The 17967-nt window shown below is 38.4% G+C and overlaps 1 protein-coding gene across 1 annotated transcript in view; it reads right to left on the bottom strand.

Moving 5' to 3' along the window:
* UBN2 (ubinuclein 2) overlaps positions 1–17967 on the bottom strand; it is a gene marked incomplete at its 5' end in the record, with an annotated part of 48488 nt that overhangs the window by 926 nt on the left and 29595 nt on the right. The window contains 9 exons of the mRNA XM_010565861.1: positions 1010–1099; positions 1872–2118; positions 5802–7340; positions 8018–8060; positions 9433–9483; positions 13855–13998; positions 15344–15457; positions 16063–16181; positions 17505–17634. Of these exons, the coding sequence (XP_010564163.1) occupies positions 1010–1099; positions 1872–2118; positions 5802–7340; positions 8018–8060; positions 9433–9483; positions 13855–13998; positions 15344–15457; positions 16063–16181; positions 17505–17634 (2477 nt within the window). The remainder of the gene's footprint in view (positions 1–1009; positions 1100–1871; positions 2119–5801; positions 7341–8017; positions 8061–9432; positions 9484–13854; positions 13999–15343; positions 15458–16062; positions 16182–17504; positions 17635–17967) is intronic.

Genomic DNA, 17967 nt, shown 5'->3' with positions numbered 1-17967 from the left:
TTTATTAGAAATAGCACTGTTGAAACCCGAGATATCCAGCTTCATACCAGAAGATACCATCTTTCTAAAGAGTAAGTAGCAACTTGGGCTACTGAAAAAAACCCTAAAAATCAAGTCTTTCTTTAGAAGCCTTTATATTTTAATACAGCATTTTTAGTATTCAGCCCATGGCACTGTGACAAAAAATTAAGGTTGTACCAAAACTAGCCAATTGGCTTATTTCCACAGCCTCTTAGAGCAACACTGCCCAGCTTTTTGGTGCTGAGGACTCCGAGAACAGGATGAAGACCCCCCACCAAGCCACTACCACCCTTCCTATTCCTTCTCCTGGCAAAAAAAACCCCAACACCCAAACAACCCAAGAGGTGGCAAAGAAAGGAGTACACTCTAACTGCAGTTTCTAAAGCTTTATAATAGTGTTTTAGCTCTAAGCCTTACAAACAGAAAAAAGAAATGTTCTATTTCAAGCATCTCTTCTCAATCAAAATATGCAACTAAAATTCCAAGGGAAGGCAGATCTTCCATTAGGAAACCATCACACTTTTCACACATGTACACACTCTTATGAGAAACATGAAGAAGCTTCTAGCTGGAAGGTCAGTTTCTCCTCCAAGGGAGAAATTAAAATTGAGTAGAAAAAACAAATCTCGCCAACGCAGACTTTATGCAGCCGGTAAACAATCATGTTAGCAGCCAGTAAGTAGTATTCCTTTTTTCCTAGTAGATGGATTTGTACACTTTGATTTCTAAAACTGCTACAATAAAGTATTACTGAAACTTTTGAACTTTTTTTGTTCCTGACATGGAGGACAAGTAGAAAAAAATTGTTCAAGTTCCAAAAATATGGCTACAATACAACATGTATTGTCCGCTGCTACCAAAGCTTGTCCCTGTGTTGTGTCTTCTCTAAACCAGTTTCGGTTCTGATGTATACATTTTATTTCAGTCTAGAGCAGAAATCTGACTTTTAAATTAAAAAAAAGTAATAAGAAAAATACCGTGTCTTTACCTGTGTAAGCTTGCTGCAAGTGAGCAGGCAGAGGTGAGTGAGACAGCGTTGCTGCATGCTGAGCACCTGGCTGTAAACCCTTCAGTAAGTCTGAGAAAAAAAAGGAGAGCAACAAAGATGAAAAATAAATCTTAAGGACAGAGGCAGCCTTTGTGAAATAGGAAGTTTTTATTTTTATAGTGTAGCTATAGTAGCATGCTAGTTTGCACAGATTTCTGAAGATGTATCTCCACAATAAAAGATAAAATACCCGATACCATTCTGATGGCTGGAATAAGTCAACAGAAACAGACCTATTCAGATACAGTTATTCAAAAGTCAGAGCAAGGACCATGCCTCGCTATTGGAATGCAACTCTTTATATAACTTCCTTCAGCAGAAAGGCCAAAATTGATACAGGTTAAAAACCTAAAGAATTTCTTTTTAAGCAATCAGAAAAAAATAAATGCCATCTTGGTTGATACTTCCTCATAAGAGAGCTGTCTGATATCAGATTACTGAGCTAAGGGTATTTTAAGGAATCAGCATATTAAGTTTCTTATTTGTCTTGTGACATTTGGAGACTTTTAAGCTATATGCCTTTCTAAAGATAAGGGATTAAAAGTTAACTCAAAAAAGTATGTTCAAAACTAAGTACATACTGTAAATGTAACAATGAAGTTAAGCTTATCAAAGGCAATTCATAACATTTAAATAATTACATAAACAAAGTTTTACTAGCAAAGAAATCACATTTACTCTCCTGTAGGGATTTTCATGAACCAAATTTGAGTCTGTCAGAACTTTATTGCTTCCCTTCTTAGTTTCCATTTTCAGGATGCATCTTTCCTTACAGCACAGTGTGATAACCAGCTCCACTCACTCTGAGTTAGGCTGTGGTGGAAAGCCGCTGAGGTAGATCCCGAGGTGGTTGTCACTCCAGCTGTGTCTGTCCCAAAGCCAAGCAGCTCCAAGGGAAACTGGAAGGGCACGGTCACAGGAACAAGGCCACCCAGCATCCCAAAAGGAGTTAATGGTGCAGACGTCACATTCTGACTGGTTACAGACAGGGGTGATGCCATGAGAGTCAGAGGTGAGGCGTTAGCCAGTAATGATGCTCCTGCTGTTGACTGTACAAAGAAAAGGACTACTTCAAGATTTTAAAGCTTTGAGTTGTATTCTTTAAGGAGATAAGAATAGACTATTTTATGTTAAGTGTGGCCCTATTAAGAAGTGCATTAAACTATTAACAAATATCCACTTATCCACCTAGGAGGTCTTCCCACTGTTCGTCTGCTAAGCAAGTACAATTATCTCAGATTCAGACATGACAGTATGGCTCATCTCTCATGTCTTTCTCATCAGCCTTGTGCACTGGGTCTACAGTCAGAATCTAATGCAATATCTTCTATTAGATTAGTAATATGGAATTATCAGATGTAGATCTGAAGTTCTTTAGAAGCACAGTATTACTCTCCCCTCTCCAAATCGCATTAATTCCTCTAACATTAGAGCAGCTCATTCTTGTTTAACAATCTTTCCTTCACTATGCATATAGTAATTTTATATGCTAATGTTCAATTCTCTAATGATCTACTACAAAACAGTTAGTATAGAGAGCATTTTGAATCAGACTCAAGCTTAGATATTTTAGATATTTGAGTTAAAAAGACTCAGACTGAAGAGGACTTCAAACCTGTGCATTTACACAAGTAAGCCTTAACTAAAACCAAAACTTAGAAACATTTTAATGATCACATGAGCTTAAAATGAAGTCTCCTTGTGTTCTCCAATATCAACTTACAGTAACAGCAAAGTGATGAAAACTCCTAGCAGGGATAAAGTTTCTATTACCAGTTTTGGTCTTAAGGTGTTCAGATGAAAGCAGCTAAAGAAAGGTTAGTTGCTGCTTACAATAAACCAGAATATTTTAAAACAGTAACCCTGTAAGTGTAAACAATTACAGATATGATATTCTTAGCAAGTGTTTGTATCGGTCGTCTTAGGAGCAACTGCTTCTAAAGATATACTCTACCCCACAGGTGGAAAAAAAAAAAAGGATTAAAAACTTCAACATATGTGATTATTCTCTTTCGCCTTTAAAAGTACTAATTTCACAATAAGCCTATGTCCAAAAAATTACAACCATTCATTGTCTATGTAATCTTTACTGTGCAACAAAATAAAAGCCATACAATAATCTTTCAACTGTGGATTTGTAAAATGCCTGAAAACAGAAGGAAGTTTGTAACGTGCTCTGCCAAGACCTTGCTTACTTTCTCAAAAAGAAAAGTTCAGTGATGGAAAGAGCTACCGAGAACGCCTTAAAAGAGTTGCAGTTCAGATGTTTCTATTTATCTCACCTATGATAGCACTTCATAAAAAGGGTTTATCCTGCTCTTCTAAATCTGAGTCACGAAGATCCTTAGAAGTCTAAGCCAGATTCTGCTCAAGAGTACTAATGGTAGGTAGAGCTTTTTAAGGAAATCACAAATGAGAATTGCTGAATTCTAGATTACTTTGGCTTTGTGTTCTTAAGATGTAACTTAATAGAGTATTCCAGAATAAAATTTCTGTGGAGCTACAGCAGGTGTAAGCCTATATTCTGGTAAATAACCGTGTCAATCAAAAGGGGAAAGGAGGGAAACATTTCTTGGAAGCTCTTCCTAGTTAGGAACATCTTTATTATCACATGAAATCATCTAGTCTGATCTTCAGTGTAAGCAGACCAGGATATTCTAAGGAGTAACTCAGGTACCATTCTCATCTTCTGACCGATTAATAGCATCTCAGATAGGAATTAAATCCCTAAACCTTTAATGGAAAGGAGATTCACTTTCAGTCCTATGCAAAGTTTTAAGAGGGGTAGCTAACTCCTTAATACATTGTACCTAACAAATAGTCTGGAATTGACAGCCATTATATCTTTAAGGCTAAAGCCCTTTGTTATCACAAGTCTCTTCCCCTTCAGTGTACTTTGACTGGGAGGTAATTTGATTCTAATCTTCTCTTGAACGTACTCCACTGACAAAGCCTCAGTCTGCACAGTAGCAACAGGCTTATTCCATGGTTTATTTTCCTTGCACCATTCTTCTGAACCATTTCTAGGTTATCCAAGTAACTTCAGAAGTGTCAGAAAAACCCACGTGTAAAGTCACAATAATTATTTTCGTGATACCATATGCTGCTCAGTACCTCTAGCTGATTTCAGTCCTCCTATATACCAACACACCTTATTTTGCTGTATTACAGTATGCACTCATGTTATTTGATTATCTACCACACCCCCTCCAGTCCTCTTCAACATTACTGCCTGCCAAAATGCATTTTGTTCCCCAGGTGATCTGTTTCTAAAAAAAACATTACTTGCCTTTAACTACAGGAAGGTTTGCCAGAATTCATCTCATCATCCAAACACAATACTACTTACTTCCCTCATCTGTCACCTTTAAGCACTACCACACCCATTTCACATTTTCTTCTATATCACAGCCATTGTATCCACCGGATTCTGTTGATTGCACCAGGAAGAATCAACTCTGCTCCCAGTCCATTCACTGTAGCCCCTTTTTTATCTCCTCCAGCCACCTTCCAGAATACCCAAACTGCACTGTATCTGGCTCAGCTCTTCTCTAGGCCCTCAGTGGTACCTCAGTAGCCCTTACACAGCATATGGGTTGTGGTTTCTTTAATTCAAAGTACCCCAAATAATGAGAAGGCTGTCTCAGAGCCTACATTTCTTGTTTACCATAACAGACAAGGTACAGTAGCATGAAAGACCACAGAAGTGTCTTGTAAAAATCATCTTCCTCCTGTTATTCAGCTGCATTAAGAAAAATTTGATAGCAAGCTAAACAATTATAAACCATTACTAAAAGCTGAGTATACATCACTACCATGCAATAGCTATGTACATTGTTCAGAAAAACACAAAGCTGTTCCATTTCCTGTACACCAAGACTCTAATTTACAGCAATACAGCTTTTCTTAACTTTAAGTAGTGAAGACTTCAGGATAGAGAGAGCAATAAAGACAGGGGAAAGCCTCAAATTAAAACCTCGGTAATTAAATCATTCCCAGTACAACTTGGGAAAGCAGGTTGTCTTCTGGGTAAGTCATAGGTTTGCACAACTTTTAGAACACCAGTATTTTCAAAATATTTGTTTTGTACGACTTGTTTTATCTCCAGTGATTAAGTTCTGCATAAGTGTGGTCTCTCAATTTCTAGAATATTTGTATATTAATGAGGTGTCTCATTCAGTTTGACTAGATCCTACAAAATAAAATACATATTTAATCATAAATACTACAGAAAAGCCCTCGCAAGTGCTAATTTTAAATACAAGTCTTGCATTATACTCAAACCACAAGCAACTGAACTCTGGTTTTGCAAGTTAATCGTGAAACTTGGCAATAAATGTACCAAGACACCTTTTCATATGACCACCATCATTACAAGTAGGTAAATATGCAAGAATACACAAATTCAATAACGAAGAAAATACCACATCCCCTGAAAATATGGCCACACAAAGCTTACCTTTTCTAGTGCTCTTAAAAAAAGAAAACAAAAGTGAATTCTGTTCCACAGTATAGACCAACCAACATTTTACAGTGAGGATTCGTTCCACACTGATCCTTGCATTTCACATCAGCTGGAAATACCTATTCACTAGTGCAAAATAGTTTCATCGGTATTAGCATTTATGCTTAGTAAAGTATAAACATTAAATTTATGACACATTTTCAAATCAAGATATTGCAAGAAAGAGTGAAATATTAAAGTTTAAGGGTAAACTCGTTAGATGCATACCTGCACGCTGGCTGTTACAACTGGAGACCCTGAGGCAGAAGATGGTCTGTGTGGAGTTGACAATTGTTTAGTAGCACCCTGTGTTCCACTTCCTGCTCCCCCAGACAGACTAGTCCTACTAGCTCCACTTGAGTTAAGGTTACTGCATCTGCTGGCAGGTACATTCATTCCAACTCCACCCAAATTACTTTTACCAACAGTTCCAGAAGGAGAAGAGTTGGGCAATTTTGAAGAAGCCTGAGGGTTCTTTGCAGGCTGAAGGCCTGAGGTGCGATTAGAGGGCAGCAAATTCATTGTGGGAGACTGCCTGCTGATATTTACACCACTGGTCTGTTTATGAAGGGGGTTGTTGCTGGAGTGACTACTCTGGGAAACTAGTGCACTTGAACTGGAAGAACTGGGTGTTGTTGCAGGCCTGGGGGATGAGGTGGACTTGGATGAAAATTTAGGTGATGCATTGGGCTTGGGTGTCACAGAGGGCTTAGATGCAGTGGGCTTGGGAGAGGCAGCAGGTTTGGGAGAGGCAGCCATGGAAAAGGGAGGCTTGAAACCCTGGGAGGAAACTTGTGACACCATAGCCTTGGCTAAATAGTTACTAGAGGTAGAGGTGCTGGATGTTGTCCGAGAAACCAGTGGGTGAGACACTTGAGAGCTGCTTCCAGATGAGGGATTAGACAAAGGCAGGCGATATACTACAGACTTATCTTGAGCCTTGATGACTGGTGATGAGCAAGACAGTTTGGGATTACTACTCAATTTCACCACTGGATTGGTCTGTGATTTACTAATAGTTGCTTGTAAAGGAGATACATATTTCTGCTGTACAGCTGAATGCTGGTGCACCTTTGTCACTTGTGATGTTGAGGAAGAACCACCTTGAGCCTCAGAAGATGATACCAAGATATTAGCATCCTTGGTTCTTTGAGAGGAGGTGGAAATAGCTGCTTGGGTCTTAGAGGAAGAAACATGAGTCTGTGAAGAGGAGGAAGCAGCTTGGATCTGGCTTGACCTCTGTAGTCCTTGCTGAAGTAGTTTGGCTGGCAAAGGCTCTAAGGAAACCTTAGGATTTTGAATTGAAGATCCAGCAATAAGGCCTGAAGAGATACCAGTGTGAACTAGGTCCTGGGGTTTCTTTGGTACTGGCCCTGTGTGACCAGCAATAAGACTTGATGAATGGGGTGTTTGAGTGGGCTCTACTTTCTTTGAAGTTGCCAGGGGCAACTTACTCATAATGCTTGCTAGTTTCTCTTCCCTCAGCCCAGGGCGAGGTCTGGATGTTGGTGTGTCTATGGTGGACCCAAGAGGTGATCCCTTGGCACCATTATTGATAACTGCCAGAGCATCAGAAATAGAGTCCAGTGAGGGTGGATGGAAAGAGAGGTCTTCATCCAGTGAGTCATCCAAGCAGATAGTCTCTGGAGCTGGTGTACAGCTAGAGCTGGCTGGGGTGCAGACAGGTGTGCTGGAACTCAGTAGAGTAGCACAACTGGAATTGACTGAAGACATACAGGTTTTCTGTTCTTTCTTTGGACTGGAGTCCTGAGAAAGAAGAGATAAGAAAAGACAGGTTTAATAGCCTTTCTGGAGTAGATCTAAAGTCTTCTTTAGTCTAATACTATTATTCTGTAAATTCAGATGAACCCAAGATCTACTATTGAAATTTTCATATAAGATACCTATGATGTCTAGGTGTTGGAGTCCTGTGTGCTAATTCAGTATTTGTATTTAAAAACCTAGTGCTGTTGCTCCACATAAAAGCACCCCACATGGTTAAGAATAATCAGTGCTGTGAAGAACAGGGTAGCTAATCTGATCACTAGGTAAAATTGCTACTGAACTAAGACAACACCTAGTTGTGTCTAATGAGAACCTCTATCAACTTACTATGTTATCCTCCTAACCACACATTTTTCCATTGTTGCCAAATTTAATACACGCTGAAAGCAAACACACAGCACACGTTTAAAAAATGTGAAACTTCACTGGAACTAGTACCTCTTCATAGTCAATTTTAAAAAAACTAATATAGCTTTAAGTAACAAAGCTATACAGAAGTCTTTTGTACCACTTTCTTTTAAGTAATACACCACCGAGTCAATAAGCTCTTATAGCAATTCCTGATGGAACACTTCTGCCAGAATTTTTCTGGATCAGAGGCAGGAAACAGGTTGTATCAAATGGTCATATAAAATTAAGGTATCTAAATAGGCATTTACCTTCACTTTGGGTTTGGGGGCCAGAATTACCTTCTTCTTTGCCCTAAAACAGAGGAGATACATGCACATCGGAAGACAAAAGAAAGGCAAGTCATTTTAGTTTGAACTGCTACCCTGATTATATCCCAATAAACTAGAAGGGTGACTACTGGAGTCCAGCTTTAATAAGAAAAGATCCTTGAAATAGAAAATGTGTTAAAATGTAGGGAGGAAAGAACAAGCACAGTTTTAATCCTTTTTTTTGGTCACGTATCTCTAAGTAAATTAGATGCAAAATTCCCTGAATTGCTGGTATAACTTGATATATATCAGGAGAGCTATTTTTTACTTTTCCAATTTAGAGAAACTTCAAAATATCAAGTCATTTCAGCCTCTTATAATCTTAAGAGTTTTTCTACTTAGCAGAGCTTTGTCTAAACTGAAGTCACCTATAATGGTTATAAAATTTCACTTTACATTGAATGTTTTTGTCACAGAGAAGTATACTTTGTGTTCTGACTTATATTTCAAACCACATAAAAACAGTTGCCCCCCCCCCACCCACCCAAAAGTGGTTTCTTTGGCTTATCAACTGTGAAACAGTTGTATCTAACCTATGTTTGCTGCAATAAGGCATTTAACAAACTTCCAGGTTCTTTTGCACTGTGAGTGAACACCATAGCACCAACTACAGTTACACAAGCAAGGACAGCATTAAGGATTATGAGTCATCAGCTTCAACTTAGAAGTTAAGCATTTCACACCTTTTCCCATTTCTATTTCTTCAAGAGGATCAACAGATTTACATCTTATAGGTCATTTATTCTCCTTTCCTAAGCAACTTGGAATATGCCTGGTTAAAAAAAGACCTTAATGTAGGTGGACCATCACTCAGTTTTGCTATTATGTACAAGAATATCCTATGTTAATCATATTTATCACAAAGATTGCAATTTGGGCATTATTCAAAGTCATTTCTGGATGAATGTGAGCAGCTCCCAAGAGGGACATAGCGTTGTCTGAAAATCAAGAAGGTAAAATTCAGCTAAGATACACAGCCTTCTGTGGTTACAGAGATATTTATAAGAAAAAATGCAGGAAGTACTGCAGTCTCCGAGTTCAATTTAATATGCTGCACCGCAAAATTAGAGGTATAGTGCTTTGAAATACTTTGAGTAAATGGCGTTAATCCAAGGATGAATATCCACTTGAGTTACCTAGCCACTTCATAACTGAGTTAAAATATAATGCCACAAGAACATTACAGTTATATGTCTAAATTAAAGCATAAAAAAAATTTAACATTGGAAGTCTCTTCAAACAAAACCCCAAATATCTCCCTTTCCTCCCCTTCATCCAAAAAAGATAGCATGAAGATAGAAAAAAATGCTATGAACAACCTAAAGATACTAGTAAATTGTCGATACTATACTCACGGAGCAGAAGTGAGGTGATTGTGAACACTTCGGCTTTCTTTAAAAAGCATCCTAAAAGAGTGGTGAGAAAAGAAACATAAGGTGATTCTACAGGGACAATCAGCATATGACCACCAAATACGCAAGTGTTCTTGAATTTTCAGAACCACCCTTTGATTATCTGTCCCCAAAGCAGCTAGTAGGTAGTTTGTCTGTACTGCTATCATGATGTTCCAAGGCAGCCATAAACAGAAAAATGCTAAAAAAAATATTAATTTCAAGTTTATATTTGAAATAACTCAGTAGATGGCCAAGCAGAAGTCAACAGAATGGAATATTACCTCCTTCAGCTGGACAGAAGAAATACATTTTTCATTCTCTCTCCTCAAAGGCTACTGAAATATTTTAAGTATCAAATTAAGGTTTATTGTAAACTCTTCACACTACATGTCCACACATTGATCATAGGTTTGGGTTTTGTGGTTAGTCTGTTGTGTGGTTGGTTTTTTTTAAAGCACAGAGGAAAAAAGTCAGAATACAGTAGCCAAGCTTGTTTCTAATTTTCTTCAGTATTTTGCATAGGCCATTGCGTATCATTTCTGTGACTTCAGTTACACTGGACTCACACATACATTTTACTACAGAGCCAACGAATGGCAAGAGTTGGTATGACAAATCTCAACACTACACATCCTTTTATTTCCATGTTATCAACTCCTGAGCTGACAAGTGTGAAGTGAAAATGATTCCTGACCTGTACCTATCCTACAGCTTGTTACCCAAATGCAAATAAATAGACAGCTAACGAAAACTTGGTCCCTTTCCCTGTTTCCAGGTAGGCAAACTAGAACAGACAAGGTTTTTGTACACCACTGCCATCACACTAACACTGACCACATAATGAACAGCTGTCTAAACAAGACTTTTTCACCACTGATAACACATCCTGTAGAGCTGCAATACTTATAAAAAAATTCAAGTATCCACAAATCTCATATAATCTAGTAAGAAGACATTGACATCCTCTCAAGTTCCAATGCCTTACTTCTCAGATTCCACTTTCAGCTCCATTTTCACATTTTTTTCACCATACTAACCTCCAAATCTGTATTACAGTGCTCCCCATTAGTGACTACTGAATGCCTATGAAGAACATCATGGAGCAAAAGGAACATTCCTCATTACAGGTTCAATGTGCCACTTTCTGACCTACCCAGCTTCTCCAGAGTATTTCCCTCCCCAGCTCCTTCATGGTGCTTTGTCTATTCCTTAATCTTTTTCATTTGGGAATGAAAATCCAAAATGAATCTGAGGCCCCATTAATTTGTAGTATCATCCTTAAAGGTTCAAGACAGAAGTGTAACTACTACAGGAACAGAAGTCAAAGATAAGGTTCAAAGCAAGGACAGTGCAGTTTATGTTCCAAAGAAAGAACATGCTTGGAAAATAATCCCTCCGTTGCATACCTGTACTTGGATGTAAAAGGTGGTGAGAGAGATCATTATGAGATTGTTTCTTTCTATCATGACTTCAACTGTGCTGTTTGACCTGCACAAAATAAATGTGCTGCAAGCCTACTTGCATGACCACTGCCGAAGATGATGAAACTCTTGGCATTAAAAGGAAACAGACTTCCTGCTGTTCCTGGCACTTTTTTTTTTTGAACATACACATATTTAGGTTGCAGGCTTTTTTCAGACATACATGGAATTAATATGCAACCCAGCTGCAAAAAAGTGGGTTATGTTATTTGAAAAGGCTTTGGGATCCTTTAGGACAAAAAGCATTTCTCTAAATCCATGAGTATCAGTAAAACAATCTCCTGGGGCAGAGTATAGAAGTTACATACTGAAAATTCGTGTGACAAAGGTAGTTGTGGTACACATGGACAAATGAATTAGGTGCAATTTAAAGCTACAATCAACACCTTACCTCATGCTTGTATACTAAGCTATGAGGAACATTAAATATAGTTAACTTTGAAAGAGCAATAAATTTTTCCTCTGGGCTGAACCCACAAAGCTCTGGTACCATAGACCTACTCTGATAAGTAAGAATTCCTTATGAAATACATAGTCAGTAGGTCATTTTTTAACATTAAATGTGCAAATTTTTTTCTGATTTACGCAGTTCCTTCTCACTTGAGGCCACGTATAAAGGTAAAAAATTATAAACCCTCAGCATGATAATCCCTACCCTCATATCCCTACAAAAGGAGCATCCAACATACAAATAACATGTGCTGTATTATGAGTTACCACTGTCAGATTCCAGGAAATACTTGCTTTTCCTCTTTTCCATGCATAACTGTTTGCCTACAAATTACAATCTATCACTTCCTAAACCGAGAGCAGGGAAGCACCTCCCTGTAAATACAGGACAATTTGTATATCATTGTGGTACCAAAACTACCCAGTGGGTAAATCAAGTCCTGCTGATCAACAGAAAGTTCTGATCAGGCAGCTCTTTGGGTTTGTTTGGTTTTTGTTTGTTTGTTTTCTGGTTTTGTTTTTTTTGGGGGGGGGGGAAGAGTTTGGTTTTGGTTTAGGTTTGTTTGCTTTTTGTCTTCTTTTGTTGAAACCGCTTTTATAGATAGTTTAAAAGCTTATGGAAATTTTCAGCACACTTACCATACAGAAATGAGAGAACCATATGTGTTATATGGCTTTCAAATACAAAATTTTGTTTTACTTCTATGTATTCTTGGATGACCTCACACTATCACTTAGCTATTTCGCCACCATCATCAGTGATCTCCGTATCTGTTCTTAAGCTAAACTGGGACTCTGTCTCACCTACTTCAAAACCTTCATAAGGGATAACATCTCACTCATCAGCATACTTACTATACAAAATTAGATCCTTGAACAGAAATAAATCAGCTGTATGCCAATGTAAAACTTCATTTGTTCCTTTCATTACTATTTGTCATGGTTTAACCCAAGCCAGCAACTAAGCCCCATGCAGCCACTCACTCACCTCCCTCACTGTGGGATGGGGAGGGAATCAGAAGGGTAAAAGTGAGAAAACTCATGGGTTGAGATAAAGACAGTTTAACAGGTAAAGCAAAAGCTGTGCGCACAAGCAAAGCAAAACAAGGAATTTATTCACTTCCCATGGGCAGGCAGGTGTTCAGCCATCCCCAGAAAAGCAGGGGTCAGTCCAGCACGCCTAACGGTAACTTGGGAAGACAAACGCCGTTGCTCTGAACATCCCCCCCTTCCTCCTCCTTCCACCAGCATTATATGCTGAGGATGACATCATGTGGTCTGGAATATCCCTTCGGTCAGTTGGGGTCAGCTGTCCCAGCTGTGTCCCCTCCCAACTTCTTGTTTCCCCCCCCAACCTGCTCACTGCTGGGGTGGGGCGAGAAGCAGAAAAGGCCTTGGCTCTGTGTAAGCACTGCTCAGCAGTAACTAAAACATCCCTGTGTTATCTACACTGTTTTCAGCACAAATCCAAAACACAGCCCCATACTAGCTACTGTGAAGAAAATTAACACTATCCCAGCCAAAACCAGCACGCTATGTCACAAGCAGCTTATTACAACCTCATTTTCTACACTGACTATTCTAGGAAATATCTCAGTACAGTTATTTTTACAGCTTGATACAGATTTGACTAATCTACAATCAAGGTATTCTTAAGCAAATTGATTAGTATTGTTGTATTATTTAGCTTTTAGTTAGGTCAAGATTTGATGGGAAATTGTCTTTCGCAATGGGTGCTACAGAAGAACTTATGTCATCTACATTTGCTTCTTTTCTTCCACTTCAGTGTGTTTGAAAACTTCACCAAATTTGTATTTAACAATGATTGCTATTGCTCTCATATTATTTTTTCCCCTTTGTGTGGTTGTTTCCTCTCAGTAAGTCAGGAGGAAGCAAGCGTTAAGTTTTCATTAAGAAACTGGCCAGCATTTTAACTGCAGCATCACAGAGCATCCCAATTGCACACAGGAAATAAAGAGCACAAACCTTAGTGTTTTGTGAACTCTGGTGTTGAAATTCCAGCTTTTAATTTTAAAGTCTGTCACACTGCATTATCAGACTGCTTACAACATATAGGCAAAACTACTTTCTATATCACTGTCACTTTCTATAGTGCAGAAAGAACTTCCCAAGCAGTTACCCCCACCTCATACTTCCCCCTCAAATGAAGCACCACACACTGTGTTATGAACTTTAGTAAATTCAGACTCCAGCAGATGACAAAAGCAAATAGGTCTTTGAGGAAAACAGAGGTTTAAGCTCTCAGGCTTGCCAACAAGATAGAAAATTAATTTCTGAAAAACATTTTACTAAAATATTCCAGTTCCACTGACATATTTTGAAGTTTTAACCAACATTAATAGTACAGTGTTGAGACAAATGTATGACTATAACTAAGATCCAAGAAGTAGTTAACACCAAAATGAATAGATATATAAAGCAGGTATCTTACCTTGCCTGCATCCAGCCTTTAGGCCAAAGTGGTTTCACTTCTGTTTCCATAAATGTTTTGAGGTAATCTTCAGCAGACTGACTTCTATTTGGCTCTAGCTCATAGCATCCCAGCTTGATCTTGACAAGATTACACAACAGAGACCTGCAGAAAGAAACACAAATATTGAAAGAAACAATCCTTTCAAAAATCTCAGCAGAAAAAGGCTGAGAAATAGACGCACTGATGCTACACAGCTCCTTTCCACTGCCAGTTGTAGGAAGAGCTCAGTTCCAACTGCTTTTTTGGAAGTTTGCCACTGCACAGCTTTGCTACTACAGCTGGTATGATGTGCCACTGTCACTTCTCCATTTCCAACAGATCATATGGCTCTTTTTTCATCCTTACTATCATTTTGTAACTGGTTTTACATTTTCTTTGTAGTTTCCTCATAGCTGAAACATCTTCTCTCACTTTGCTCAGAGTGACCTCTATCTCATTTGAGATGGAGAATGTCTGAAAGCAAGTGAAATCCATTCTACACTCAGTATCTCAACAGAAGATTCTGACAGGGCTGCTGTCCTTTACTGTCCTTAAAAAATATAAAAATGCACACAGTTAAGTAACATTGGCCTTTCAGAGCCTCTTGAATGAAAAAACCCAACAAATTTAAGTGTCATCCTTAAGTATGGCTCCCCTCCAGGTTAGTCCAAGCTATACTAGTTAGATATATTCCATGAAGCTTGCTTCCCTGTTGCCTTAGCATACTACAAAGACTCATCATGAGAAGTACACCAGCCCCTTTTAATAGTATGCATCCTTGTACTAAAATTAGCTTAGATATTGCATGGGAAATTACCAATTTTTAAGTATCTGCTTGCTTAAAAGCCTATCTAGTTTATTTAAATAATAGTAATCTTAGTTTTCGGTAAAATCTATTCTAGGAAACAGAACAGTGAGAATTCATCATTTCAGACAAGAATCTGCGTGGCTCTTGAGAGGTAACATAGAACTTGTGTTCAGAGGGGATGGGAGGGGTTAAGATTCATGAATTCTGGATGCTGGCTTGAAGAAGAACTAGGAGGCTTGCCAAACCAGAAATGCCAATTTTGATGGTCTGCCCTACAGTGGCAGAAATCTTTACCACTCATTGGGTGACAGTGTTTTGTGACCTATTCCTAGAACGGTGGGAAGCAGGTGTAACTCTGCTTACACCTCTGTTCTTTGCTTAAAGAAGCCTGAAGTCCTAGGACCAGGAAAATTCTCATGTATTTGGAAAAAGCAGATAAGCAGTGAAAAAAAGGGTTGGACATAGGATGATCTTGCCTTTCAAGTTACAGAAAAGGGTGTTTTACCATTGCAGTGTTCTAGCTTGCCTATTTAGCCCCAACACTCTCTAAAACTTCTGAGAATTATTATTTATTAAACAGTATCATGTAATAACATCCCCTTGGGGATACCTTTATGAAGTCAGTCAAAACTCTTGGTGGAAGAGGTAGTTTTATCTCACCTCACTGTGTCATCCCAATGAAACTTCTTTCTGGGTCCCACAACCCTCTTTCCAGGTTTCTCATCATCATCTTCCTCTGATCCATTTTTCTCTCGTTCATCTTCCGCTTGCAACCTACAGTTGGAACAATAGTTTTCTTTATAGGTATACAATACAGACAAAATGTTTCCTTGATAAAGAAGTGTTATTTTAGGTGTTAGAGAAAAAAAAAGGACCTATCTTCAGATTCTCGTTATACCCTTCCTGAAAGGGTAAACAGTTCATCTTCCTCTCCCCACTGCTTCATGGACCTCAGAGACAAGTGAAAAGGACACACTGTATGGAGGCTATCAAGGATGCTGGCTATAAGCTTCATGTAGTGCTTCTACTAGGAAATGACAGGATGCTTATCAATCTATTAACTATGAGGGAACAAGGACAAAATATGTCAAGATCCTGAACACACCATCCCCCTCCATTAATCCAGCATTTTAAGAATCTCCAGTATCCTTCTCACAGTTTATAATTTCTTTCTCTCAAGACTATTTCATTCAGGTAACAGAACTTCTTTCTAGAGTCAGGTGATAGCGTCACTTACACAAAACTACTTTGTACAGTTCAAAACTTACAGACACCTGTAAGCTGGAGCTGAGTACTTTGCTGAGCTCAGGGAATGAACATGGAGACAGACTTCCAGCTGGACTCTAGAACCAGCATGCACAGACTCCAGAAATACCTACTTGGCATTCTTGGCTTGATTGCGGGCCTGACAGTCCTCTTGATACTTGCATAACTGTTCAGGCATGACGTTACTGACAGCCAGTTTCAGCTTTTGCAGTGGTTCTCTCAAGCGGTCATCCTGTGAAAAGATAAACACCAAAGCAGTCCCATTAGATTCAATGTAAAGAGTGTTTCAGATAGCTTCACAAAAATTATTTCCCACTCACTCCTGAGGCAATATTCGCAGTACAAACTATTGACTGCCACAGCCATTTCCTACACGGCACTTGAATCCTGTTAGGTGCAACAGCATTATAGAAATGCACATACTTGAAATTCTTCATACAACTCATGTAAGTGTTGAGACCAGAAATGATGAAAGGTAGTCACAAGAAAACATATCATGAATATCCCAAAACATTATGGCATGATCTCATTAAATAATGCTTTTTAATCAAAATAGGGAAGGGAAGAAAACCTGAGGGAAAAAGCAAGATGACTTGACCGATGAGTATCTCAACACTGGCAAATAAATATCCAATTAACCAAGTCCCCTAAAACTCTGTGGTATAAGAACATTCTAGGTAATGAACAAAATATATGTATTAGATTATGTGAGTATTAGATTATTATCATATATAATTTATGTACCTCAAAGGTAAGGACTATGTATTTGGAACTGTCTCCAAACATTAAGAACTTCAAACATTCAAGTAATATACTATATACTTCCCTACATGTTTTAAATACTCTTCCTACATCTTCTGACTTTACATTCTTAATCATAACTGCTTATTGAGAAGAACCAGAATACTATGTGCTATCATGTCCTATGCTTAGAAATAACATGGGATTCTGTTTGCCGCCTTAGCAAGTTCTGAGATCTCTGCATTCATGATCCTCAGATCCTCTGCAAGATTTAGTCCTGTATTTCACCTAAAGAATTGGGTCAGGATACTTCAGATCACAGGTAACTTTTTTCTTCAATAGGAAAATATATTCTTTAAGAGAAATGCAACTGCAAATGACATATAAAGTATTTGTAAGACCTAGCCACAAAGGCAAATTCACAAAAACAGTACAGGCTGGGTCATCTATTACCCGTCTAGCCTTTCTTTTTTCTTGACACAAAGGTGAATGCAATAGTAATTTTTTTTTAGCCTGTCATAACCATTATTATTGTGGTTTTCTATTTCTGCTACTTTGATATGTACCCTGTACCCAGCATTCAAGATGAAAGCGCTTCATTCTCAAATAAATGGTCTGAAATACTTAAAATACTTCTTCCTAAAGTAGTGACAATAGCAGGTACACAGAAAAAAAAGCTTTTAAGCTGATCTAGCAACTGATCCAAAACCTTTGCTTTACTGGAGACATGTTGCTGTTGCTCTAGTCTCCTGCATTCTGTCCTCATCACTACTACACAACTGACTCATGCTAGAGCTAATCTCCCTATCATTACCTGGACATTGAGGTGTAACTTCTTCAGACGCTTTATCAGTGTGTCCTTATTGCATGGGACAAAAGCCTCAAGGTGAGAGTACACTCCATTGCGGATGGCAGGATTTATCTCCTGTAACTGTAGCTCAATACTGACAAACAAACAAGAGACAGTCAACCAGTGAGGCACCCCAAGATGAAGATGAGAACTGAACAAAAACCTAAGGAAGCTTTGTATGCATAACATATTCTAGCTATGCATACTAAAAATAGCAGCTTGGGACATTTTCAGATAAACTTTTGTAAAAAAGGAGGAAGTCTTAATCAATGGCAAGAAACCATTCATATACACACTTCTCCACCAATGTTGAACACTTGTTCAAATTTAGTTTACTCCTACCATTGCACATCAATCTCGATACAATTTTGACTGCTACAGTCTTCTAGAGATTACCTTTTGTTTCTTAGAATACAAACATAGAACC

The sequence above is a fragment of the Haliaeetus leucocephalus genome, unplaced genomic scaffold (genome assembly GCF_000737465.1).
Source record: "Haliaeetus leucocephalus isolate CR32 unplaced genomic scaffold, Haliaeetus_leucocephalus-4.0 Scaffold196, whole genome shotgun sequence".
Taxonomy (NCBI): Eukaryota; Metazoa; Chordata; class Aves; order Accipitriformes; family Accipitridae; genus Haliaeetus; species Haliaeetus leucocephalus.
The sequence above is the reverse complement of the archived record's forward strand: the minus strand, read 5'-3'. Positions and strand labels throughout refer to the sequence as shown.